This window comes from Coenobita brevimanus, chromosome 40 (genome assembly GCF_032717465.1).
Source record: "Coenobita brevimanus isolate Jiangsu-jjx chromosome 40, ASM3271746v2, whole genome shotgun sequence".
NCBI classification, from domain to species: domain Eukaryota; kingdom Metazoa; phylum Arthropoda; class Malacostraca; order Decapoda; family Coenobitidae; genus Coenobita; species Coenobita brevimanus.
The window spans coordinates 31,104,162-31,130,762 of NC_136993.1; the positions used below are offsets into that span (position 1 = coordinate 31,104,162).

The window sequence follows — 26,601 nt, forward strand, 5'->3', positions numbered from 1 at the left end:
TGGCGACCCTTTATGAGATTAAGGCATCTGGCAAAATATATATATATATATATATATATATATATATATATATATATATATATATATATATATATATATATATATATATATATATATATATATATATATAATTATCATCATCATTATCATCAGTCATCACAAGTCCACTGCTGAACAAAGGCCTCTCCCAACCTTCTCCACGAATTCTTTGACTGGGCCAATCTTTGCCACGTCTTCCCTGCAAGTTTCTCTATCTCATCTCTTCGCCTTCTGTCTGGCCTTTTCTGCTACCCTTACAATCACGTGGTGTCAAGTCAGTCAACCTCTTTCTCCATGGGTTATCCCTTATTCTTGCTATATGGCCTGCCCACCTCCTTTTTTGTTCTTTTACAACTACTATATTATCTTTGACTTTAGACTGCTCTCTCACCCAAGTTGATCTTTTCCTGTCTCTTAAAGATATTCCCAACACTGACCTTTCCATTGCTCTCTGAGAACGAATTAACTTATTTTCCATCGATTTTGTCAGTTTCCAAGTCTCACAAACAAACGTCATAGCTGGAATTATACATTCATTATATACTTTTCGTTTCATACAAACTGACAAGCTACTTTTCATAATGTCCCTATATTTACCGAAAGCTTTCCATAAAATTGTAATGCGTCTTTTTATTTCCGCTATCATGATCTTTCGTTAATTTTACTATCTGTCCCAGGTAATTGTACTCCTCGACTTCTTCAAGAATTTCTCCACTTATTCTGATGACACTCTTTTGGTGTTTGAGGATTACATTACTTTAGTTTTACTCCGGTTCATCTTTTGCCCTACTTTGAGACTTTCTCTGTTCAGGTCATTTAACATTTCTAGCAATGCCTCTGCTCTTTCTGAGATTAGGACAATGTCATCTGCAAATCTTAAATGGTTTAGCTTCTCTCCATCTATGTTCACTCCTTTGTTTTCCCAGTCTAGCTTTCTGAAAATATTTTCTAATCATGCTGTAAATAACTTTGGTGAAATTGTATCTCCCTGACCCACGCCCTTCTCAATCTTAATTTCCCCTGAGTCCTTATGTAATTTAACTTTAGCAGTTCCCTCTTTATATATGTTGTCGAGCCGTGTTACAATGTTCTCATTCACTCCGTGTTCTCACAATGAATTTATAATTGTTATGTGCTCCACTGAGTCGAAAGCCTTTTCGTAATAAAAAAAAAAAAAAACTAAGCACTGTGGTTTATTATATTCTATAGTTTTCTCAATTAGTTGATTCATTGTGCGTAGATGATCAGTAGTCGAGTACCCGCTTCGGAATCTTGCCTGTTCACGAGGTTGGTTTTCCTCCAGATTTGTAGCTATTCTGTTTGTAAGGACTTTAGTGAAGAGTTTGTAAATGACTGATAGCAAGCTAATGGGTCGATAGTTACCAAGGTTTTTTGAGTCACTTTTTTTTATAAAGTAGAATAACTATTGCATTACACCATGTTTTGGGAATTTTCTTCTGTTTTATACATTGGGTAAATAAGTGAGCAAGCCTACTGTATTTTGTACTTCTGCCCCTGCATCCAACAGTAAATCTGCTACTATTCCATCTTTTCCCATATTTTTAAGAGAAATATTTACATCGTTTGGTGTTATCCCAAGTATTTCACTTGTGTCAACTGAAAAGTTAGCTATTGGTACTACTGTCTTTGATGAATACAGTTCTTTATAAAATTCAACTCTCTCCAACATTTTATCTCTGCATTGAATGGCTTCACCTTTTTTGTCTTCTATCTATCTATCTATTGCCAGACGCCGCAATCCCGTTTGGGGTGGCCACAAACAAATCGCCTTCACGTAGTCCTGTCCCCCGCCATTTCACTGCCCTGCTCCCAACTCACACCCCTTGTTGCTTTCCGAGTGCCATTTTACTTCGGACCTGTTTCAGACTTTTTCCTTTTTTGATGGTTTCTTTGATCTGATCCATGTTTCTCTTTCTTTTTTCTTCTCTTTGTCTTTTGTTGATAAGCCTATTTAATCCCGCTCATTCTATTTCATTTAATTTATTTTTACTTTCATTTCCTTTCGTTTTTTCATGAGCTCGAATGTCTTTTCTGAATACTTCATGGCTTTGGCTGTATTAGGTTTCCTACTACCTCTGCTGATTCTTTTGGCACTTTTGTTAGTCTGTCATTCAGCTCATCAATGTCACATTCAGCATTACTGAGAGCCTGAAATCTGTTCCTTATATCCAACTGAAAGGCTGCTTTGTTTTCGTTGACTTGTATTGGGCATATCTTTGTATCTGTAATAATCTTCTTTCTTTCACTTTTGAAATTGAATCTTGCTGTGCAACCAACCATTCTATGGTCACTTCCAATATTTACTTTAATGATATCTGTGACATTTGTGATTGTGTTATTCTTATTTGCTATAATGAAGTCGATTTCATTCTTTGTTTCTCCATTTGGGCTTCTCCAGGCACACTTTCTCTCTGTTCTTTTGTGAAAGAATGTGTTCATTATTCTCATGTTAAACATCTCTGCAAAGTTTATCTGCATTTCTCCTCTTTCGTTCCCTTCTCCAACTTCAAGTTTTCCCATACATGCTTCTCCATTTTTTGATTTTCCAACTTTTGCATTGAAGTGTCCCATGAGTATAGTATAGGTGGTCTTTTCCTCTTCCATAATCTGGGAGATGTCATCATCATATATATATATATATATATATATATATATATATATATATATATATATATATATATATATATATATATATATTGATACATAGCCTATGATTTCATCATCCCTTGTATAATTCTAACTTATGATAAGTTTTGTTCATGATTGCATCATCCTTTGTATGATCCTAATGTACAGTATGCTGCATGTTTGTTCACGATTCGCCACGTGGCTTACATAGTGACCAGGCTTGCGTGTTCTACCTCACTCCCCCCTTCTCTCCTTATAGTAGAGTAAGTCATTCTTTCTGTTGTTCAGAGCAGGATTGTCAACTCTTCGTCCCCTATGCCTTCATTTGCGCGTCCTTCTTGCAAGTTGAATCAAGCTCTGCCGGTCCCTATATAATGAGCTCAGTCTCTGCATTAGTTGCCACTTAGATCTACTCCTCATTCTGTTCACATCTCTGTCCTCCCCTGTACAGTATATTATTTTTTTTGTGAGTGCTCAGGAAGTCTCCAGCCATCTAGCTGCTGTATAATTTGTGTATAAGTGTTATTACCATTTTTCTTGTACTGTATAGCCTAAGGCATTAATTCGTAAGCCTGGTAAAGTTTTTATGATTCATATTGGTTCCATACTGTCAGCCAGTATTAGTAATATTTTGTATCTGTAATAATATTATATCTTGCTTTAACTCAGCATTATCCGGTTTTCTCATTTTATCAGAGCTGACTTAGATAAATTTGCTCTTGCTAAATTCGTGTTAATAGAGGCTATTGCAGTTAACCATATATGTAACCTGTTTTGCCATTACATTATCCTTATGAGTCCTGAATGTTTAGTTGTTAGTTTGAGCATTAACCTTTAACTTGTAATTTTACCTAAGTCTTTTGTTTTGAACCTGGAACTTTGCGGGACAGTAGTGATTTTAGCATTCTCACTTGAAGTGTTCATTATCTCTCTCTATTCCGTAACATTAATTTGGCGACCTCTTATCAGGATATTCAGGATAATATCATAAGGATATTGCTTGATATATTGTGACTGTGATTTATTCATGATGTCTACTAATACTACTCTTGATGAAGCCAAAGTTTTTTTTTTTTCAAATGTGCAGTGTGTGATGTAGAAAACAGAAGAAAGGATGAACTTAAGCTTGTTACTCAACAATTGGGAATTGCTGTTCACTCTCATCATTCTAAAGATCAAATTGTTGGCATGATTAATAAAAGCTTGTTTAATGTAACTCCTCCAGATGAACAAACGCGGACTGAAATACCTAAGTTTCAGGTAGCCCTGCAGGAGGCTCGTGCTAAGGAGGCTGAGTTTCAGGCACGTGCTAAGGAGGCTGAGTTTCAGGCACGTGCTAAGGAGGCTGAGTCTCAGGCTCGTATTCAGGAGGCACAGGCACAGGCTCAGGCACAAATTGAACTTGCTAGGATTCTGGCAGACCATGAGTATCGCATGAAACAAGGTGGAACCGGATCATCTAGCTCTGATAATTTTGATGTGGCTAAAAATGTTATAAACTAGTCCCTCCTTTTAATGAATCTGATTTAACAAAGTATTTTCAGTTGTTTGAGAGGGTAGCTACAGGTTTTAATTGGCCCAAAAAGTATTGGCCAGTACTCCTTCAGAGTGTTCTCACCGGTAAAGCTCAAGTAACTTATGCATCTTTGCCTCAGGATCAATCTGATAATTATGATGTAGTTAAGAGCTTGATTCTTAAGGCCTATGAGCTTGTTCCTGAAGCCTATAGAGTAAAACTTAGGACAACTTATAAGCAAGATAAGCAATCCCATGTTGAGTATGCAAAAATCAAAGAAGATCTGTTAGGGCAGTGGTTAAATTCTAAGAATGTAAATTCTGATTTTGATAAATTTAAACAGATGATTTTGCTGGAGGACTTCAAAAGATGTATTAATAAAGATGTAAGCCTATATCTTGATGAGAAAAGAATAGACAATTTGTCTGATGCTGCAGTTTTAGCTGATGAATATGTTCTCACTCACAAGAGATATTCTAAAGAAAAAAGGAAAGCTGAGAGTACGTTGCCTCTACTCAGAGTACAGGTAACAGGAAAGAGAATAAAGATGATGTTTCTCAGGAAGTAAATACCAGCTCCACCTCTAGATTTCAGAAAAGTAAATGTACTTATTGTAGTAAGCTTGGTCATACTACGGAGAAATTTTTCAGGAGACAGCGTGATGTGAACAAAAAGGAGTCTTTAAATATTCAGTCAATTGGTCTAGTGTCCACCCTTGAGAGTTCCCAGAATTCTTTAACCGAGTTAACTGAACCTGCTTTGAGGGGTAAATTAAATTCTCATGATGAAGCTCCTCTTTTGAGCAGTAACGTGGGTGACACTCTCAAGAGTTCATGTGCTAATTTCCTGTTTGATGGTTTTCTCAGTCCTCTGGACAGTAATGACAGGAAATCAGTTAAAATATATCGTGATACAGGTGCTTGCCAATCCCTTATGCTGACCAGTGTTCTAGGCTCTAATGTTAATTCCTCTGATGAAACTGTAATCTTACAAGGTGTAGGGAATAATTACTTTTCAGTCCCTCTGTGCAGAGTGAATTTAGAGTCTGGATTTGTTAATGGTTCCGTTATGGTTGGGTTGGTTTAGACACTCCCAATGTCAGGTGTACCTTTCTTACTTGGAAATGATATTGATGGAAGTCAAATGTGTCAAGCTCCTCAGTTGTCTAGTGAACCAGTGACTGTGACCCGGGACTGTGATGTCCCTGATGTGTTCTCTGCATGTGCTGTCACTAGGGCTAAGTCTAAAGTTACTGGTGACTTAGAGGGTAATGATGATGATGATGTTATCCTAGCTGACACTTTTCTTGCTAATTTGGACCACTCACCAGATGAGGCAGTACCCCGTAGTGTTGATAATTTGTCTCGTCAAGAGTTGGTTGAGTTGCAGGTTGCTGACTCTGAGTTGAAAGGTCTAGCTAACTCTGCTTGCAGTGAGGAAGAGTCAGCTGGTGCTTCTACTTGTTATATAAAGTCAGGAGTACTTATGAGGAAGTGGAGACCCCCAACAGCATCAGCCGACTGTGAATGGGAGGTTGTACATCAAGTTGTCATCCCTCGTGTTTGTAGGCAGGATATCATTAGAGTGGCTCATGATTCCAGTTTGGCAGGACACCTTGGAGTGAGGAAGACTGTGGCACGCATATTGAAACACTTCTACTGGCCAGGCATCTTCAGAGATGTTTCCTGGTATTGTAAGTCTTGTCACACCTGTCAAGTTGTGGGGAAGTGTAATCAGACCGAAAAGGTTGCACCTCTAGTTCCCATTCCTCCTTTTGAGGCACCATTCACCCGTGTGTTGCTGGATATTGTGGGCCCTCTTCCTAAGACTTCTTCAGGATTTTCTTATGTGTTGACCCTGATTGATATGGCTACTCATTATCCTGAAGCCATTCCACTTAGAAATATCTCGGCAAAGAACATGGTTAAGGAAATGCTAGGGTTCTTCACCAAGTTTGGTCTGCCCAAGGAGGTACAGTCAGACAGGGGAAGTAATTTCATGTCAAATGTTTTCAAGCAGTCTCTGAAAGAGTTGGGCATCACCCAGATCACGTCTTCAAATTACCATCCCCAGACCCAAGGAGCGTTGGAGAGATATCATCAAACACTCAAATCGATGCTCAGGAAATACTGTTTGGAACATCAGAAAGATTGGGATAAAGGTCTTCCATTCGTTGTATTTGTCGCGAGAGAATCTCCAAATGAATCACTGGGCTTCTCACCCTTTGAACTACTGTTTGGCCATGAAGTAAGAGGACCCCTTAAGCTACTCAAGGAATGCTGGCTGTCGGAGGAAGATGACGTCAACCTGCTGGAGTATGTGATGAAGTTCAAGGAATGGCTGTCCACTGTTTTACAGCTGGTAAGAGAGAATTTAGGAGCTGCTCAGGAGAAGATGAAGACTTGGTATGATAAAAAGTCCAGGTTACGCCACTTTCAGCCAGGAGATCAGGTTTTGATTCTGCTACCGGTGCATGGGGAACCTCTTCAAGCCAAGTTTAGTGGTCCTTATTTCGTGGAGAAAAAACTCAGTGATGTCAACTATGTCATCGCCACACCAGATCGTAGAAAGAACAAGCAACTTTGTCACATCAACATGCTTAAGTTATATCACAGGTGGGACGAAAATAACCCAGTCTGCACTGTAGCTGTTCCACCTGAGTCTGCAAGTGAAGCTCTTCCATGCAGTATGAGCCTGAGTGATAGTTTGGGGAAGAATCCTGATACCATGAATGATCTCCAGACTAAGCTTTCTCATCTAGCTCCCGAGGAAAGGCAGGAGTTTTCGGCATTACTGCAGGAGTACCCGCAAGTGTTCCGTGACACTCCAGGAAGAACCACTGTGTTGATGCATGATGTCGATGTTGGAGATCCAAAGTCAATTAAATTGCCTCCTTACTGTGTGAACCCAGTGAAAGTTCCTCTCATCCAGAAGGAGCTTGGCTACCTGTTGGACCACAAGATGACTGAGCCCTGTCAGAGCGAGTGGGGTTCTCCTGTCACTCTAGTCCCTAAGCCAGGTGGGTCACAGCGGCTTTGCATCAACTACAGACGTGTTAATCAGATAACCAAAACAGACACCTTCCCTCTCCCTCGCGTGGAAGATTGCATAGACAAGATCGGAAAGGCTAGGTACATAGTAAGTTTGATTTGTTAAAGGGATACTGGCAAGTACCTATGACTGAACGTGCTAGGGAGATTTCATGTTTTGTAACACTAGGAAAGACTTTTGCATGTTCTGTAATGCCATATGGTATGAAGAATGCACCAGCCACTTTTCAGAAGCTCATGGATGTTGTAACAGAGGGTTTGGCTGGGTGTGTTGTTTATATTGATGATGTATTAATCTTCAATGACAACTGGAAAGATCAACTATGCCATGTCAGTAAATTTCTTGAGCATTGGTTCAGGCTAATCTTGTAGCTAATTTATCAAAGTGTGGTTTGGTCAAGCTAGAGTTCAGTACCTTGGGTACGTAATTGGTGATGGACACATTGCACCACCAGGAGCTAAGGTTCAGGTTATAAGTGATCTTCCCAGACCTAAAAGTAGGAAAGAGCTACAAAGATTTTTGGGAATGGTAGGTTATTACAGGAGATTTGTTCTTAACTTTTCAATTCTTGTATCACCACTTACAGACCTACTGAAAAAGGGAATTAAATTTGTCTGGACCGATAACTGTGAATCCTCTTTCAGTAAACTTAAAGCTATCCTATTAAGGCAGCCAGTGCTCGCTACTCCAAATTTTGCTAAGCCTTTTAAGATGGCTGTTGACGCAAGTGATACAGGAGCTGGGGCTGTTTTGATGCAAGAGGATGATCAGGGTATTGAACACCCTGTATCTTACTACAGTAAGAAGTTCACTCCACCTCAAAAGAACTACTTAACTATTGAGAAAGAGCTTTTGGCCTTGATTTTGGGTTTACAGCATTTTTCATTTTATTTGTGTTCTGGTTTTGACCCCATAGTCATTTATACCGATAACCCACTGAAATTCCTTAGTAAGTTTAAAGATAAAAATCAGAGATTGACAAGATGGAGTCTACTTCTTCAGGAGTATTCATTAGACATACAACATGTCAAGGGGAAAGAAAATGTTATTGCAGATTGCTTATCTAGACTTTAGACAGATTGTTTTAGAGTACTAAGAAATTTCCTTTGTAAATTTCTTTTTCTTTATGGAGAGGTGTTACATAGCCTATGATTTGAGCATCCCTTGTATAATTCTAACTTATGATACAGTTTTGTTCATGACTGCCTAATCCTTTGTATGATTCCCATGTACAGTATGCTGCATGTTTGTTCGCGATTCGCCATGTGGCTTCCATAGTGACCAGGCTTGCGTGTTCTACCTCTCTCTCCCCTTTTCCCCTTATAGTAGAGTAAGTCATTCTTTCTATTGTTCAGAGCAGGATTGTCAACTCTTTGTCCCCTATGCCTTCATTTGCGTGTCCTTCTTGCAAATTGAATCAAGCTCTGCCGGACCCTATATAATGAGCTCAGTCTCTGCATTAGTTGCCACGTAGATCTACTCCTCATTCTGTTCACATCTCTGTCCTCCCCTGTACAGTATATTATTATTTTTGTGAGTGCTCAGGAAGTCTCCAGCCATCTAGCTGCTGTATAATTTGAGTATAAGTGTTATTACCATTTTTCTTGTCCTGTGTAGCCTAAGGCATTAATTCGTAAGCCTGGTAAAGTTTTTAAGATTCATATTGGTTCCATACTGTCAGCCAGTATTAGTAATATTTTGTATTAGTAATAATATTATATCTTGCTTTAACTCACCATTATCCGGTTTTCTCATTTTATCACGGCTGACTTAGATAAATTTGCCTTGCTAAATTCGTGTTAATAGAGGCTATTGCAGTTATCTATATATGTAACCTGTTTTGCCATTACATTATCCTTATGAGTCCAGAATGTTTAGTTGTTAATTTGAGCATTAAACTTTAATTTGTAATTTTACCTAAGTCTTTTGTTTTGAACCTGGAACTTTGCGGGACAGTAGTGATTTTTTGTATTCTCACTTGAAGTGTTCATTATCTCTCTTTCTTCTGTAACAATATATATATATATATATATATATATATATATATATATATATATATATATATATATATATATATATATATATATATATATATATATATATATATAATTATCGCTATCATCATTAGCCTTGTGCAGTATTTCTCAAACTTTTCCGTTTCATTCCCCACTTGTGGGGATCTTGATATCCTCGTGGCCCCCCTTAAGTTTTTTTCAAGCCTCTCACAAATAATGCTCGGGAAAACTGTTTCGGTGTTTTACATTTATTGTAATGCTTACAACTATCAGTCAGAATGCCTATTTTGTTACATATCAGTGTGATGGATGACACTGTTTGCTTTCAGTCAGGCGACTGATTCGAGGTTGAGTCGCTGATAACGCACGTCTCATATCTGGGTCCATATCCAACCGGTTTTGGCTTTTACTTTTTATGTATGAAGGGGTGGAGAAACCACATTTATAAGGAAAACGGAAGAGGACTAAGAGCGATTTCACAAAGTTTTGGATATGACTGATACAAGGAGCATCAGAACAGAGGTTTTTCGTCATAAAGGTTTCTGGCAGCGGAATCATTCTCAAGGTCAAGGAATTCGTCCTGAACTTCATCGGGAATGGTAGCAATATCAAGAGTGTCGGAAATGATTCCTCACCAATTTCCCTTCTTCCTTCTTGAATTCTGAGAAGTATCTTCTGAGCTCAGTTTCCACGGATTTCATGTGCTGATTTATTTCACTTTTGCGCGGTGCGTCAAGTAGGAGATCCTCTTCAATCTCGTCAAGAGGGGTTGAAAGATTACCAAACATGGCAACATTGTCTGGATTCACTCTTCTTTGCTAGTGCTGGAGTTTAGCAAGAAATGCACGCATACAGCCCATAAGGTGAAATACTTTTCTTTCTTTGCCTTGTAGCTTGGATTTCAGAAAATTTAGCTGCCCAAAAATGTCGTCCAGGTATGCAAAACGTGACTCCCTCAACACCTGGTTAAAGAGACTTATTAGATCATCCTTCCCTTTCATTTCCAGGAAAAATTTAAATTCTTGCCGAAGCTCAGATACTCTGTTCACAACACTGCCCTTGAAAAGCAATTGCACTTTTGAGTAAGGGAGGAGGGATTCATGCTCTGAATCCAAGGCTTCACAAAATTGCTGGAGAAGGCAAGAGTTCAGGTCTCCTGTTTTCACAAAGTTGGCACATTTTATCATTGCCTCCAGGATCTTGCAAACGTATTTTGACGCCAATGCAAAACGATGAATCATAGAGTGAACCACTTGAGCATTCGGAGCTACTTCCTTGACATTCTAGTGTAGCCCCAGATTTGATCGCAGCATCGCCGGGGCCACATCAGTACTGACTCCACAACAATTTTCCCAGGCTATTTTGTTAGCTTTGAAGAAATCGTCAACTTTTTCATCACATCTGAAGCCTTTGTGGTAGTGTTAAGCTGTGTACAGAACGTATAATACTTTTTGTTGTCATGCATGAATACACATCAAACAAACACGAGTAGCTGTACACAAAAACTCATCAATTGGTTCATACAACTGTACTGTGAACATACCAGATGGAGACAGTTTAATCTCCCGTAACACTTGTTCCATGATATCGGCAAACATTTCACTAATTCCTCATGTTACTGAGTCGTTTCATAAAGAAATCTGCTGAATAAAATGTGCACTTAACTCTCCAAGAACCCATTTGACCATCTTTACTGCACACGGCTTAAATAAAGTTTCACCAACCATGTGGGCCTTTTTCTTCCTTGCTATTTCACGGGAAACATCACATGATGCCTCTACTCCACTTAAGTTCTGTTGCTGGAAAGAACCAATCCCATCCAGTATCTGTTTTCCCAGTCTCTGTTTAAGGCGCTAGAAGAAACTGGGATCTCTCTCTGCTTACTGAGGGTGGACTGTCGTCAAATGATGTATCAGCTTGCTAGGCCTCATAGTATCATTTCCCAGCACTTTGTAACACAGCACACACTGAGCTTTCTCGATGCCATCAGCGAGAATTTATGTAAATCCCTGGTTAATGTATCCATCATTGTACTGTACATCCACTTCTTAGCAACACAGGCAGCCGTAGCAAATATATATATATATATATATATATATATATATATATATATATATATATATATATATATATATATATATATATATATATATATATATATATATATAAACCAAACAGGTAGGTACAGACGAAAGGTAATGTTTGAAATTATGTGGCTACTTGTACCAAGGTGAATTTTTTCACAACACTGATTTAAAATCAATGTCGAAAAGAAATTAATCACCAGCGTCAGATAATTTTCACCAAAGTAGCATGATTAATTTTTAACTATACCTTAGTGAATTAAATTCTCCAAAATCTCTGCGTGTGGTAGCCGGGTTCCGTCATCGTCTTTACTCGTGCAAAGACTACGTAAAATCATGGTTACACGACAGAAATACAATGTGAAATATCGTGTGGAAATGTTAAATGTAGCATTACACTTTGAATTCTCATACATAATCATTATCGTATGAGTTTCACACTGTCAGACATTTTGACAGTAAACAGCAGATGTTGATAAAAAAATTAAAAAAAAAAAAAGGGAAAGAGGTTTCAAACGAAACAAAGAAACATAAGACAATACATACGAATGTGTAATCATCCAAAAACATCGGTAATTATAAGAAACTAGCAAAATATTAATGCTGTTTTAATTTGTAGCCGACTCTACCCTTCATCAAAATTTCACATTGCTTGTCATAAATTTCAGGTTAGCGCTGCTAAATCTGGGGTTGGTGAAAGCTATCTCTGTCTGTCTACCTATTGCCAGACGCCCCAATCTCGTAAGAGGTGGCCACAAACAAATCGCCTCCAAGTCGCCTTGTCCCCCGCAATTTCATTGACCTGCTCCCAGCTCAACCCCCCCCCCCTTCTCTCATATATCTCTCCACCGCATCACTACACCTCATCGTCGGCCTCCCTATCCCTCTCCCCCCCTCCACCTTACTCACATATACTCTCGTCAATCTCATGCTCTCCATCCTCTCCACATGGCCAAACAACCTCAGTGGCTTTCTCAGAACGCTTCCTAACACATTCACATCCACACCACAACGCTCCTTCACTTCCTCATTTGTCAGTCGGTCTCTCCATGTGACTCCACAAGCTCCTCTCAAATAACTCATTTCCACTGCTCTCACTCTTGACATGTGTCCTCCCAACAAGGTCCAAGCTTCACTTCCATACGCCAGGGTTGGTATCACAATAATATCATGCAGTAACTTTTTTCACTTCCATGCTCACTTCCCTGTTTCTTACCACTACTTTCAAAGAAGCAGTAATCTTTCTTCCTTGTTGTACCCTTTCAAGCACTTCACTCTCTAAACTTCCATCCTTACTCATCACACTACCCAGGTACTAAAATGCACTCACATTTTCCATTTCCTCCTCATCCGACCACATTGTATATTCAGTGACTTCATTTCTCTCGACGACCATAACTTTACTCTTCCCTACATTCATCTTTAGATTCCGTTTCTTACACACTCTCCGAGACTCATTCACCAAGCCTTGCAGCTCTCCTTCGCCTTCTCTTAAAAACACAGTATCTTCTGCAAACAACGGTACAGGGAGTTTCCACACAATGCCCTCTCTCATTAGGGCCACTCCAACATCCACTGTCCTACCTTGTCTCTCTTTTATTATCACACCCATACACAGAATTGTGAAAGCAATTTGATTAAATCCAGTGTAACACAACGATTTATTTTCAGCACTGATTTTAATTCTGATCATTTGGTGCCAATGAATTAGTTTAATTTCTTCATATATTTTAAATCAGTGCTGTATTTTTTTTAGTGCAAGGGGCCAGTGATAATAGAAAACAAATGACTGATTGAGAAAATGAACATGAAAGAAATTTCAAAGACAATGTGTGAGAACAATATCAAAGTTAAAGGTGTGATAGGGAGACCACCAGTGAGCTAAGAAGGCAGGGTGGAGGAATACATTTACTATATAACCATATATCTAAATACATCAATAGACGGATGGATGTATAGACAAATAGAAAAAAAAAACAAATAATTCATTTTCCCTATGCTAATTTCACTTAAATATCTCACAAGTAACAGTAGAATACTGTACAGAAAGCAGTAGATATTTCTCACAAGCTTACATCTGCAGGCGCCAACTGAGGTCATGGCCAGGAGGGAGGTTACGACAGAGGAGAGAAACATAATTGCACCCTGTACACAATCCTAAGTCCGTTGGAAGAATCCCTTCTAATATAGACGAAAAGGAGTTTATATATGATTTGCTCAACAACAAGTTTATTCCTGCATATTGAATAAGTTTTGCCACTAATTCACTTTTTTTTCTTGCCTGTTCATTGGTCCAACCGCGTTGAAACGTTGCAAGCATATGCTGGAGTGAGAGGGAGCAAGGAGACAAGCTTAAACACGTGGTCCCCTCACCAGAGTATAAGGCAAACACACTCTGATTTACAGGGCTGGATTAACCATGAGGCACTTGAGGCACTGGCCTCTGGACCCCAGACTCTAATGGGCCCCCAGATTCTAAAGATTAAAATGGTTAGCTATATATGCCATCAAATTTTGATATCATTGAAGAATTTTCTAGAAAGCTAGAAATGTGTTTAACCCGTGGCATCCCGTCGACGTTCTTTAACGTCCTCACGTTTTGCCACTGCCAATCCCGTCAATGTACTTTAACGCGCTGCAATTGCAAGGTCCATAATTTCCACAATTTTCAAAATTCGCGCGAGATTTTCGATTCGCCCACCTATCCAAACCTCCCCTACCTGTCACCAGGCGGGCAGCGTCCCAGACCCTGCGTGACCTGCGCCCGCCCTTCTCTCGGTCACTCACCTGTTAGCAGTGACCCAGGTCAGACATGGCGCATAAAGGTCTCTCAGACAACAAGATACAATCCGCCCTGGATGCCTTCACTGGAGATAGTGATTCTCCACTTGATGACGATGTGGTGGATCAAGATTATGTGCAGCCTGAGGAGGAAATAACAAACAGCGATATAGGAAGTCCCTTCGCCCCGGAAAAAGCGGTATCTAACGTATTGTAAGGCGAGGGAAGGCCAGCCTACACCCAAAACACCTGCACGGACCTCTCTCCATCCCCTAGAGAGAGATTCTGATGAGAACGAGGACGAGGACGAGGACGGCGGCTTAGGACGTGATGTTGCCTCATGGTTGGGGAAGGAAAAAATCTCACCCCAAGGATCAGAAGGTGGGGCGAGAAGGCAAATCAGGTATGGTCCTTGTGTTTTGTCTGGGGAAGGCGAAAGTGGTGTGGTGGGAGTGCGGGGTGAAAGGGAAAGTGGTGTGGCAGGAGTGCGGGGTGAAAGGAAAGTGGTGTGAGGGAGGCAGCATGAGCACGAGGTGTACGTAGGCATAGGGGAGACGAGGTGGAGCCGCTCCCCAGCACGTCTTTTGACCCACAATAATCCCAAACTTCCTCCCCACAGCCCCAGGATGTGGGGAAAGGAAGGAAAGGGAAGGGAAAGGGTAAAGGAAAAGGGAGAGAGAAGAGAAGTGCAAGTGATGAAGGGCGCCGCTCTCCACCTCCCCAACCTCCCCCACCACCCTCACCTCCTGACCTTGATGAAGGCAACGATGGGGGCGAGGCTGGAGACGGTAGTGTCTCGTGGAACTGGGAAGATGGGAGTAATTTTACTCCCATCATTCACCTTTTCACAGAGGAGTGGCGGTCTGGTTGCACGGCTCCAGGTGTGCATGCAGGTTCCACTAGGGTGCATTTCTTCCACCTGTTCTTTGGGGAGGCGTTTGTGGGGCGCATAGTGGAGCAGACAAACCTCTTATCACGAACACAGTGCCGTGAAACTGAACGTCTGGGTACAAATAGCAGGCAATCCCAGCAATATGACTATCCTGTAACAATTTCTGAGATGTTCTTATTTTTTGCCCTGATTCTCTTGATGGGTGTTGTCAGGAAAAATCAAATACCGGCATACTGGACCACTGACCCAATGACCATCACACCTTTCTTTGGAAAGGTGATGAGTCGTAATAGATTTCAGCAGATTCTCAGCCGCCTCCACTTTTTTGATGCAGAAGATCCAGTTAATGCTAATAACACTGATAAAATGAGGAGAATTAGGCTTGTATTTGATCATCTACCGGAAATGTTCCGCTCCTCTTTATATCCTTACAGAGACCTCATCATAGACGAGAGTCTTGTGTTGTGGAGAGGCAGTATTTCCTTTCGCCAGTACATACCCAGCAAGAGACACCGTTTCGGGTTCAAGATCTTTGTTATGTGTGACTGAAAGACTGGTTATGTGCAAGACAGTCTTGTACACGGGCACACAGACAGATATAACAGAAGATCGTAGTATTGGACTCTCAGGGGCCGTGGTGAAGACAATGATAGAGGAGTACCTTCATCGTGGCCATGTGTTGTACCTGGACAACTGGTACACTAGCCCTCTTCTCGCTCGGTTCCTCCACCAACACGACACCGGAGTCTGTGGTACAGTAAAGAGAAACCATCGCCATATGGTCAAGATAGGGAGAAAATTTGACAAGAACGAGGTGGTTTTCTTCCAGGCAAATAACATCCTTGCCACCCTGTGGAACCACAACAGAGAAGTTTGCCTCCTATCGACTGTACGCAGCCCCTTGATGCACCGCACAGACTCCGTTGATCACCGCAGTGAGAGGAGGTGCAACGTCTGGAAACCTGAGTCTGTACTTGACTATAATCTGAACATGAGGCAAGTGGATCAGTCAGACTCCATGATTTCCAGTGTGGACTGTGCCAGGACCACGATGAAGTGGTACAAAAAGCTCTTCTTCCACTTGCTCGACATCAAGGTCCTCAACACACACTACCTCCACGCCATGACAATGGGAATCTCTGAGACCTTTGAGGGGTTTGTGAGGGAGCTGTCACGTGAAATAATCGCCAGGTACGCCCAGGACAGGCCCACACACCGCACACGCACCCCCATGGCTGCCCAGACTCCCCTACGCCTCGCAGGACGCCACTAGCCTAGCACAATCCCTTCCCAACCAAACCGTCGTAAACCCCAGTGCTGCTGCCATGTATGCAAGCACTCGACAGTCAGAACAGCCACTCAGAGAAAAGACACAACGTATGAGTGTGTAGAGTGCAATGTTGCGTTGTGCCTTCAGCCCTGTTTCAAAGAGTACCATAACTTCCTACACTACTGAAACTGTGTGGGATGGCGATATGACGCTCAGTATAATGGTAAGGCCAGTCAGTATGTGATAAGTTTTATATAAAGTTGAAACGGGTGTAATGTTAGCAGGAAAGTAATGTATAAGTTGAGAAATAGTGTAAGTTGAAATAAGTGATATCAAAACTACACCCACTGTGTAAATCTGCGAAAATATGACGCTCAGTATAACAGTCTGGTCTGCAAATATGTGATAGCAATGATATACAGTGGAAACGAGTGTAATGTTAGCAGGAAATTAATGTATAAGTTTAAAAATAGTGTAAGTTTTAACAATTGATATCACGAGTACACCCACTGTGTAAATCTGCGAAAATATTACACTCAGTAGAACAGTCTGGTCTGTAAGTATGTGATAACAATGATATGAAGTGGAAAAGGGTGTAATGTTAGTAGGAAAGTAATTTATAAGTTGAATACTAGTGTAAGCTGAAACAAATGATATCGCGATAACACTCACTGTGTAAATATGTGATAATATGATGCTCAGCAGAATAGTAAGGTCTCCAATTATGTGACAGCAATGATATAAAGTGGAAACATGTGTAATGTCAGTGGAGAAGTATTATATAAGTACAAAAATAGGTTGTAAGTTGAAATAATAGTCATAGCGACTTCACCCGCTGTGTTATTATGCGCTATTATTATGCTGGGAGAACTAGGGAGGTGAAAGGACAGGAAGAAATCAGTAGGATAGAAGTTGTGGAAGCAATGAAGAAAGTTAAATCGGGGAAAGCCCCAGGAATTGATGGAGTGTGTGGTGAAATGCTGAAGCATGGGGGAGAGATAGTAGTAGAATGGATGTGGAAGATGTGCAGATTGGCCTGGGAGGAAGGTAGAGTCCCGGAGGATTGGAAGTCAGGTATAATTATTCCCTTGTACAAAGGAAAAGGGGAAAAAGAAGTGTGTGGTAATCATAGGGGCATTTGTCTTCTTAGTATAATAGGAAAAGTGTATGGTAGGATACTTATAGACAGAGTTAGAGAAAGAACAGAGAAATTAGCTGGAGAAGAACAGGGAGGCTTTAGGAAGGGAAGAGGTTGTGTAGATCAGATATTCATTCTTAGATCTTTAGTGGAAAAGTTTCTAGAGAAGGGAAAGAAGTTGTATGCGGCTTTCATGGATTTGGAGAAAGCATATGACAGGGTGGATAGACAAGGATTGTGGAAAGTGTTAAGAATATATGGAGTAGATGGGAAGTTGTTGAATGCTGTGAAGAGTATGTACGATGGTGCGAAGGCTGCAGTGCGTGTGGATGGTGAAGTAAGTGAATTTTCTCTTTGAAAGTTGGTTTGAAACAGGGATGTGTCATGTCTCCATGGTTGTTCAATCTGTACATGGATGGGGTAATAAAGAGGTACAAGGTAGGGTAGTGGATGTTGGAGTGGCCCTGGTGAGAGAGGATAGTGTTTGGAAACTCCCTGTACTGTTGTTTGCAGGTGATACTGTGTTGTTGAGTGAAGACAGAAGGGGAGCTGCAAGGCTTGGTGGATGAGTTTGGGAGAGTGTGTAAGAAACGGAACCTAAAGGTGAATGTAGGGAAGAGTAAAGTGATGGTCTTTGAGAGAGGTGAAGTCAGTGAATGTACAGCGAGGTTGGATGGTGAGGAATTGGAAAATGTGAGTACGTTTAAGTATTTGGGTAGTGTGATGAGTAAGGATGGAGGTTTGGAGGGTGAAGTGCTTGAAAGGGTACAGCAGGGAAGAAAGGTTGCTGGTTCCTTGAAAGCAGTGATAAAAACAGGGAAGTGATCATTGAAGTAAATTAGTTACTACTTGACAGTATTGTGATACCAACTCTAACATACGGAAGTGAAGCTTGGACATTGTTGGAAGGACACAAGTCAAGAGTGAGAGCAGTGGTAATGAGTTATTTAAGAGGAGCCTGTGGAGTCACGTGGAGAGACAGGCTGACGAATGAGGATATAAAGGAGCGTTGTGGTGTGGATGTGGATGTGATAGGAAGCGTTGTGAGGAACACACTGAGGTGGTTTGGCCATGTGGAGATGATGGAGGGTGAAAGACTGACGAAGAGAGTGTATATGAGTAAGGTGGAGGGTGGAAGAGGGAGGGGGAGACCGAGGATGAGATGGAGGGATGGGGTGGAGAGGTATATGAGAGAGGGGGGTGTGAGTTGGAAGCAGGGCAGTGAAATGGCGGGGGACAGGGCGACTTGGAGGCGATTTGTTTGTGGCCACCCCAAAGGGGTTGAGGCGTCTGGCAATAGATAGATAGATAGATTATGCTAAATATTATCGTAAGGCCTGAAACTATCTCAAAACAGTTCTCTGAAGTGGAAAAGTGTATAATGTTATTAGGAAAGTATTATATAAGTTGAAAAAACACAATGCGAGTTGAAACAACAGTCACAGCGAGTTCACTCACTACGTAAATATGCGCTAACATTACAATAAATGTTATCGAAAGGCTTGTGAATACGTAAAAACAGTTCAATAAAATGTAAAATGGTATAATGTTATTGGAGATGCATTATGTAAGTAGAAAAAATGATATGTATCATGAATCAGCAATGTTAGCGATTCATCAGTGAACAGTTTGGTCAATTTCGCTCAGTTCGCCCGATGGAACAATGCTTATTTCACCTCTATTTTTGTATAAAATCCAATTTACTCTTGTATCACATGTTTTAATGTTTGTAATAAATACATATCTACTTACTTTTATTGGTTTCCCAGACTTATAATACCATAGAAAACGTGAGAGCCACAGACCACCTACACAGAACACGGTACCAGGTGTAACAAAGGTATACCTGTTTAGGCCAATTATGGACCCCGGTGAACACTTTCTTGGTGATTGACCATTGTTTCTGACCAAAAGCGAAAGTTTGAGCAAAAAAAATTTGGGTCCAAGAATGGTCGGGATTGGGGGGTACCAGTGGTGAAAAAGTGGTCAGGACGGGGCGGGTTAAGTTACCAATAGTTGCGGACTTTGATTTTTGAATAAACAATAATAACAAGCGATTTATTTTTTGTTCTTGTTATTTACATATACATATAGGGTTAACTGAATTTTGATGATCTCATTGAAGAATTTTCTAGAAAGACAGAAGAAGAAAAATGTTTGTTACCAAAAGTTGTGGACTTTGATTTTTGAATAAACAACAGTAACAAGCAATTTATTTATTTTTTGTTCTTATTACTTACTGTACATATACATTTAGGGGTGGGGGGCCCCCAAGTTGATCTTTGCCTCATGCCCCTGTTAAGCTTAGTCCGGCCCTGCTGATTTACTACTTACACTAGCCCGCCATGGGCCCCCTTAAATCCTCCTGTGGCCCACTTGGGGGCCGTGGCCAGTGGCCTAGCATATAATAAATCGTTTAATGAATAGTTATAATTAAGACTCAGAGCACGTAAGGAAATGGTTGGCATAAGTTTACATACAAACACAGATAAGAGAAACTTATCACACACACACACACACACACACACACACACACACACACACACACAGATAACATTTTTTTTTATGCGAGGAAGAAGGAACCAAAGGCCATGAGCCCGCAGTAACAGTTCCCTCCAAGAGAAAAACAAAACACAATAGAGAGACAAATTCAAGATCCGATCATTTTGAGATGTCTGGAAACACTGAGTTTGAAAGACTGGAGATCATAGGCAGCAGGAAATACAGACAGAGGGTGACAGTTCCAGTGCTGACCTGTTGCATAAATGAAAGACTGGGAGTAACGGTTAACTCTTGCATTAGAGAGTTGGACAGAAAAGAGATGAGAGTTTCCTGCCAGACGGGTGCTACGCGCCCGTCGTAGAGGTGGAGGAATGCAAGCAGACAGTTCAGAGGAGCAGTGACCATTAAAGTAGCGATAGAAAAGAGATAAAGATGCAACAGTGCGGCGAAAAGACTGAGGTGGAAGGGAGTCAGTAAGAGGAGGAGAGTTAATGAGACGAAAAGCCTTTGACTCCACCCTATTGAGAAGAGCTGTATGTGGGGAGCCTCCCCACACATGAGAGTTGTACTCCACACAGGGGCGGATAAAACCCCTGTATAGAGTCAACAATTGTGCAGGGGTAAAGAAAGAGCGGAGTCGGCTTAGCACACCCAATCTCTTGGAAGCAGATTTTACAAGAGATGTAATATGATCTTTCCAAGACAAGTCCCGAGTAAATGAAACCCCAAGCATGTTCAAGGATGATGCAGGATTAAGCTGAATATTATTAAACATTAGTGGGTATACCTATGGAAGATTTTGTCAGGTTGATAGGTGTAAGAACTGAGTCTTAGATGCATTAAAGACAACCATATTATTTTTACCCCAGTCAGAGATACGAGCCAAGTCAGACATTAGGTGTGCCATAGCCTCATCCCTTGTTTGTTGAAGTAACTGTTGAGATGGGCCTTGCGGGAACCGAATGGAAAGGTGAAGGGTGGAGTCATCAGCGTAAGAGTACAGCTTAGAAGATCATTGATGAATAAAAGGAAGAGAGTTGGTGATAGGACAGAGCCCTGAGGAACACCACTGTTGATAGATCTAGGAGAAGAACGATGGCCACCTACAACAGTGGCTATAGAACAACCAGAAAGGAAGCTAGCGATGAAGGCACAGATACAAGGATAGAAACCGTAGGAGGGCAGTTTGGAAATTAAAGATTTATGCCAGACTCGATCGAAAGCCTTTGAGATGTCAAGTGCAATGGCAAAGCTTTCGCCAAAGTCCCGAAAGGAGGATAACCAGGAGTCTGAAAGGTAGGTGAGAAGATCGCCAGTGGAGCGTCCCTGACGGAACCCATACTGACGATCGGAAAGAAGGTTGTGATAGGAAAGATGCCTTAAAATTTTTGTATTAAGAATTGACTCGAAAACTTTTGAAATACAGGACGTTAAAGCAATTGGACGATAGTTGGAGGGTTGGGAGTGGTCACCCTTCTTTGGGACTGGCTGAATGAGAGCAAACTTCCAGCAAGAAGGAAAGGTACAAGTTGACAGACAAAGGCGAAAGAGTTTGCCTAGGCAGGGTGTAAGCACAGAAGCACAGTTCTTGAGAACAACAGGAGGGACCCCATCAGGCCCATATGCCTTGTTAGTACTGAGGCCAGTGATGGCAGAAAATACATCAGCTGAAGAAATTTGAATGTCAGCCATGAGGAAGTCAGAGGGGGGAAGTGATGGAGGAACAGCACCGGAAGCGTCTAAGGTGGAATTGGAGGAGAAAGTCTGTGCGAAGAGATCTGCTTTATCAGTAGAAGAAATAGCTACAGAACCATCAGAATAGAAAAGAGGAGGGAAGGATGATGAGGTAAAGTTGTTAGAAAGATTTTTGGCAAGGTGCCAGAAGGAGTGGGAAGAATTCGAGTTGGAGAGTTGAGAGCATTTAGTATGGATGAAATTATTTTTAGCAGAGCGAAGAACAGACTTAGCACGATTCCGGCCAGAAATGTAAAGATTATGTGATTCAGGGGTGGGTTGGCTCCTGTACCTTTTGTAGGCCTTCTCCTTGTTGCGGACAGCATTAGAACAAGCGTGATTAAACCAAGGCTTTCTTGCGTTAGTCAAAGGATACGAGAAAGGAATGTATGCTTCCATGCCCGAGAGAATAACCTCCGTAATGCGCAAGGCACACTCAGATGACTCACGGCCATGGAAGCAATAATCATTCCAGGGAAAATCAAAGAAGTACTGCCTGAGGTCCTCCCAGTCCGTGGCTCCAAAATGCCACAGACGACGTTTCCCTGGAGGGTCCACAGGCCGTACCGGAGTGATAGGACAGGTTAAGGTAATAAGGTTGTTATAAATAGACTTCCACACAAACACATATACACTATAACTGGTATAGGTAGAATGACTTACCCTCCTGGCCACCAACCCAATCATACCGGACCATGAGCCATCTTGTTGCCTAGAGCCGTAGGTGCCGTCTGGGGTGTGCACGTACCAGTACCTGACACACACAAGAACATCAACCAAAAAATTGTACCAACAAAATACATAACAGACTGGTACAGATTTATAGATACACCGGGAGTATGAATAATATATATTTATATATATATATATATATATATATATATATATATATATATATATATATATATATATATATATATATATATATATATATATATGTATATATATATATATATATATATATATATATATATATATATATATATATTTTATATGTTTTGTGTGTGTGTGTGTGTGTGTGAGGAAATATCCTTATGGCCGGCGGCCTTATGGTGTTAGACACCCCTTGAATGCCTCGAAACCATATGCTAAGGCTATTTCTTAAAAATTTGGAAACAGGAATTTTCCCACAATATTAGCGTTTTACTAGCGTCAGGTCACAGGCATGGTGGGACCCCCCAGAGCCGCCACACATAGGGGAAGCTGCTCCAGGGGTCTTTTCCAAAGCCTCTATGCACGGGCAAGGTTTTGAACATAAGAGCACAAAATTTTGCACAATGGTAGACGCTCATACCGGCCGCAGTTTTGTCAGGGCGCAACCCCAGATGCCCCCCCCCCCGTGGGGGGAGATGTCCTTAGGGGTGACAATGCCATATTTTCCATGTAGGTACACGATATTTGGCACAGTATAGACCTTCGCCCAGATCAGTGTTTGTAGAGGGTGATAGTCCTGGATTTGCGCCTCCACCTCTCCTGTAAAGAATTACTGCTTTCCCCAAACAGCATTCCAGGGGTAGGTGCGGCTATCAAAGATGTCATTTCTTTTCTTGCAACTTTTCCTGAAAAGGAATGACTCCTGAATGTTGTTAACCCCTTAGCTCCCAGAGTTCCTGTGCGAGGGATTTTGCTGGAAGGGTGCCAGGCATACTGCCCTCTGCCTGTCAGCTCATAGTCGCGAACTCATAGGTCCCTGCCCCACATTCCCTTCTTTGTTAAATTTTGAAAATGCCCAGTTCCGTCCCATACTGGGGACATGGGACGCAAAGGGTTAAGAGCTGAATGCTGGTATGAAAGTAAGCAAGTAAAGGAGTGTCAGTGTTGGAGTACGGTAAATTAGTGTGATGTCCCATTGGCCGTCCGATACTTTGTTCATATGGATGGGGTTATTAGTGATTAACGACTCGAGTGATGGAGACAGGAATGAGAAAAGTATTGAATGTTGAAGGGTGGAGTATTTCTGATGTATGCAGATGATGCTATCCTGCTGGCTATTAGTTAACAGGAAGCAGACTGATACAGTGTCTTGAGAAAAAAATGTAGGAAGTGTAAAATGATGGCTGTTGAGAGAGAAGGTGACTTATAATATGATGTTCTGGGAAATGGAAGACTCGAATTGGTGAAAGAATTAGGTACAGAGACATGAGGATCTTCACAAAATCTAATGATTACATAGCAGAAAATTGATCTGGCTGACACATGCACTAGTAGAGCTAGGGTTTTCATTGTATTTCGCCACTTGTAAATTTTCTGCAAACAGAACAGGGAAGATAGTTGTTTCTTTGACTATAGCTGGGTAACAAAGTGTGTGAATAAACCGAACAAACTGCACCTACGAAAAATTCATGCCTTGAGCCAAATACTCTGCTGTGTGGTCTTTTCTGTGGCCGCTTCGATCGGTCCCCTGGACCTCACTGGAATGGAAGGCCTCAGTTGCCACGGCCAGGGTGGGCCGCTGCAGGAACCTGAAAAAAAAATGACTCCAAAGGATTAAGTCTAGCAGGGTAAATCCTCGTTAAAAGCCATTCTCTTAGAAAATTTTTGCTCTTAACAATTACCATCCGATGACATATTCAGAATTTTTCATTACCCTAGAAGACTTTAATTCTGTGCAGACTTTTCAAAACGGAGTAATATTTTTCAATGGCCCACAATGCATTCCTCCCTCAGCATTCTCAGACTTTTCCGGATCTTCACACATCCTCATCGTTACTAGCATCATAAGCTCGTCTCAGGCTACACTCCTCAAAGAGAACTGACCCCCACAGGAATTAAAATAATCTCTGGAAAGCCATCCCTTCCAGAGGAACCATTACCCCATCATGGAGGAGTTCGCCCTCTTTAATACACGAATTATGGCAGCACCACATTTGAAGATTGAAATTTAATATGCTTTTTCCTCCAGGAACCTACTGCCACCAACTCGCTAATCCACCTATCCAGTGCAGTGTGTGTCCTACACAGTCGTCTCTCATTAAGGTCCTAACCACAGGAGGAGCCGAAGTTCCTTCACTGAGCTTTTCCCATTCTCCTACCCAACCAATGGGATATGGCAATGCCCATGATACTAAATCCCCTGGTTCCTCCCTCTCTATGGTCAACCACAGGCACACACCCGATCACTCCCTTAAGCTCCACCAGTTGGATGAATAAAACACACACACACACACACACACACACACACACACACACACACACACACAGATCCCATGGGTGAAGTAGTTACATCTACTGTATAACAGCCATAATGTTGAATCACCTGGTAACTGGTGCTAGTGAGGGGTGTCTTCACCTGGTGGTGCTGATATAACTGGGTGTTGCAGCTGTTTGGTTACATAAACGTCCCTCACTAACTTCCCTGTCTCCGGAAAGAAAGATGATGTCCTGCAGGATGGGGGCAACATCAGTCTGCAGTCCACTGGGTTCGTAATTTAGATGAAGCCGGGGTTACATATACTATACAACAACAACAACATCAACAACAACAACAACTACTACTACTACTACTACTACTACTACTACTACTACTACTTCTACTACTACTACTACTACTACTACTGCTACTTCTACTACTACTACTACTACTACTACTACTACTACTACTACTGCTACTTCTACTACTACTACTACTACAACAACAACAACAACAACTACTACTACTACTACTACTACCTTGTGTACTTATCAGGGAAAAGCGGCAGGAGTGTAGCAAATACGAGGGATCTTCCAGGCGTCCATGTTGCCAAGAGAAGTGGCTTTTGCTGAGGCGAAGTGTATGGCAGGTAGATGAAGATCCTGCAGCTGTTTTATTTATGGTTTTAATATCACCGTGAGATTTTTTTCTTTTAATTAACTGTTTGAAATTTTGTCTTTATTTATCTATTGCCAAACGCCTTAATCTCATAAGGTGTGGCCACAAGTAAATCTCATCCACTTCCCCCTGTCCTCTGCTGTTTGTCTGTCCTCCCTCCAACTAACATACGTCTCTCTCATACATCTCTCCACTCCATTCTTCCACTTTAACATTGGTCTCCTCCCCTTCCTGTCTAGGTCACTTACATACACTTTCATCTAATCAGACTTTCATTCTCCATTTTTTTCCACATGGCCAAACCATCTCATATTATTCTCTTAACACTTTCAGTCACATCCATATCAACACCGCACCACTCTTTAACTTCTTCATTTGCCTGTCTGTCTCTCCATGATACTCCTTACTTACCTCTCAGATACCTCATTTCCGCCGCTGTCACTCTTCACTCATATCCTGTTTTGAACTACCTTAAATTTCGTCAGTACAGTAATATATTTTAATAATAATGAGATATACTACATTAATTACCTGTTAGAAATGTTGTCTTTATTTAACTTTCATATATTTTGTCAATACAGTAATTATATTCAAATATTAGTGATAAATATTGACCTTAGCTTGTAGAAATTAGCCTTTCGTCGCCATATAATTCGTCAACGCTCTAGTTATGTTTTGATAATACTGAGAAATATTTCCTTTAATTAACTGTTAAATATGTTGCTGTATATTTCGCCACTGAGGCAATAAAACGTATTCTTTAATCCTTTCAGTTTGGTGGAGTATCTTCTGTTATATTCCTGCTAACATTAGACGATTTTATTAACCTCAAACGGGACTTTTTTTTGCACTGAAAGGATTAACTAAGATTATCTCTAACCCCTCAAGTTGAAAAATTCTCTTAAACTTTGAATAAAATTGTCTGGAGGAAGCAAAAACAAAATAAACACAAGAAGGAGCACACACACAGTGCATTATCCGCATCCACCAATTGGCTTAAGAGCCAAACATCTAACTTTGACCCATGACACTGACCTTCGAGTTATTACTTTCAAACTCGAAGTAGTTCGTTCTTGCCTCTCTCTTAACCCAGTGTTCGTCACCTGTTTTTATTTTTATTTT

The 26,601-nt window shown here is 41.0% G+C and overlaps 1 protein-coding gene across 1 annotated transcript in view; it reads right to left on the bottom strand.

The window, feature by feature from the left end:
- LOC145397028 (glutamate receptor-like) overlaps positions 1-10,058 on the bottom strand; it is a 24,328-nt gene extending 14,270 nt beyond the window's left edge. The window contains exon 1 of the mRNA XM_080270247.1: positions 9,906-10,058. Within this exon, the coding sequence (XP_080126373.1) occupies positions 9,906-10,058 (153 nt within the window). The remainder of the gene's footprint in view (positions 1-9,905) is intronic.
- Positions 10,059-26,601: the final 16,543 nt, after the last annotated feature.